Source organism: Chrysochloris asiatica, unplaced genomic scaffold (assembly GCF_000296735.1).
Source record: "Chrysochloris asiatica unplaced genomic scaffold, ChrAsi1.0 scaffold05137, whole genome shotgun sequence".
In the NCBI taxonomy this organism is placed as follows: domain Eukaryota; kingdom Metazoa; phylum Chordata; class Mammalia; order Afrosoricida; family Chrysochloridae; genus Chrysochloris; species Chrysochloris asiatica.
In genome coordinates, this window is record NW_006413655.1 from 2,765 (window position 1) to 3,965 (window position 1,201).

Below are 1,201 nucleotides of genomic sequence, written 5' to 3' on the forward strand. Positions count from 1 at the left end.
GTTTAAATGTTGAAACACTTAAGGGTCTCAAATTATTTACATAAATATATCTTAAATAATATACAGATATTTGTTTAATGTTTATCATTAGCAAGACTGTACTGCTACTCTCTAGGGTGCTAAGCCATTCAATTACATGAGCCAGTAAATTGTTTGTATTTCTTAATATTTAATGATCATTAATCAAACTGTAATCTGGCAGTAAAGAACATATTACATATCTATTAACAAGTCATCCTTGATTCATTTTGTCTTCCAGTGTCTCCTGGTAGCTTGTTTAAAATCCATGACTTTAGTTTTTCTAGCTCAGTTTTGCTTAGGTCATGATAAACACCCGGAAAACTATGAAACTGTGTGTTTACTCCTAAAGACCGCAACATTGAGTTTGTTTCTTCGCCCCATGAATAAAGAACCAACTCATCAGCAGTCCCATGACACTGAAATAATTCAGGAAGCACACCATTAGCTTTTTGAAGAGCCTAGACAAAACATAAAAATAGAAAAGTATAAGAAAATTATTTTCGAACAAATCATTCTGGAACACATAGAGGCAAGAAAGATCCAATAACTAAAAGGAAAAAATAGATGATGGTCATTATCATTTACATTTTTATGATTTTTTTTTTCTTTTTTTAGCCTTTCTCCTTTGACACTTTCTTTAACAACATTCTTTATACACAGCATTTCCTTAACATTAATGACCAGCTGGTATTAATCAACATAACTCATTTGTCCAAGAATTCCCTGGAATGCTTCATGCATCAGCTGCTATTGTTTAATTATGGATTTCGTTTTTAAATTCAGTGTGTGCATCTTTCACATCTAGTGCTTACCTGGTAAACAGCAGATGCTTTATTCAGAAAACTGGAAAGAGCAAATACTCCGGCCACATCTTGATGATTTCTATATGCTAAATGCATTGCCATGCATCCTCCCATCGAAAAGCCTCCTAAAAGCAGCAAAAATTAACGTCTAAGAAAAAGCAGAACAAGCCATATATGTAATAATGAATTAGAATAGTGGGACACATGGCAAAGTGGCTTGACTACTAGCTGAAAGTTTGGAAGTTCAAACTCACCCAGAGGCAGTTAAGAAGAAAGGTCTGGTAATCAGCTTCCAAAAGGTCAAAGCCTTGCAAACCCTACAGAGCATAGTTCTACTTTGACACACATGGGTTCACCATGACTCAGAATTGACTCTG

General features: G+C 34.5%; 1 protein-coding gene across 1 annotated transcript; it reads right to left on the reverse strand.

Annotated features, from left to right (window-relative positions):
• Window positions 1-224: 224 nt before the first annotated feature.
• LOC102828542 (lysophospholipase-like protein 1-like) lies at window positions 225-953 on the reverse strand. The gene is made up of 2 exons (XM_006878113.1): window positions 834-953; window positions 225-479 (listed from the first exon to the last, which is right to left on the reverse strand). The coding sequence occupies exons 1-2, from the start codon at window positions 936-938 to the stop codon at window positions 225-227; spliced, it is 360 nt and encodes a 119-aa protein (XP_006878175.1). The 5' UTR covers window positions 939-953.
• Window positions 954-1,201: the final 248 nt, after the last annotated feature.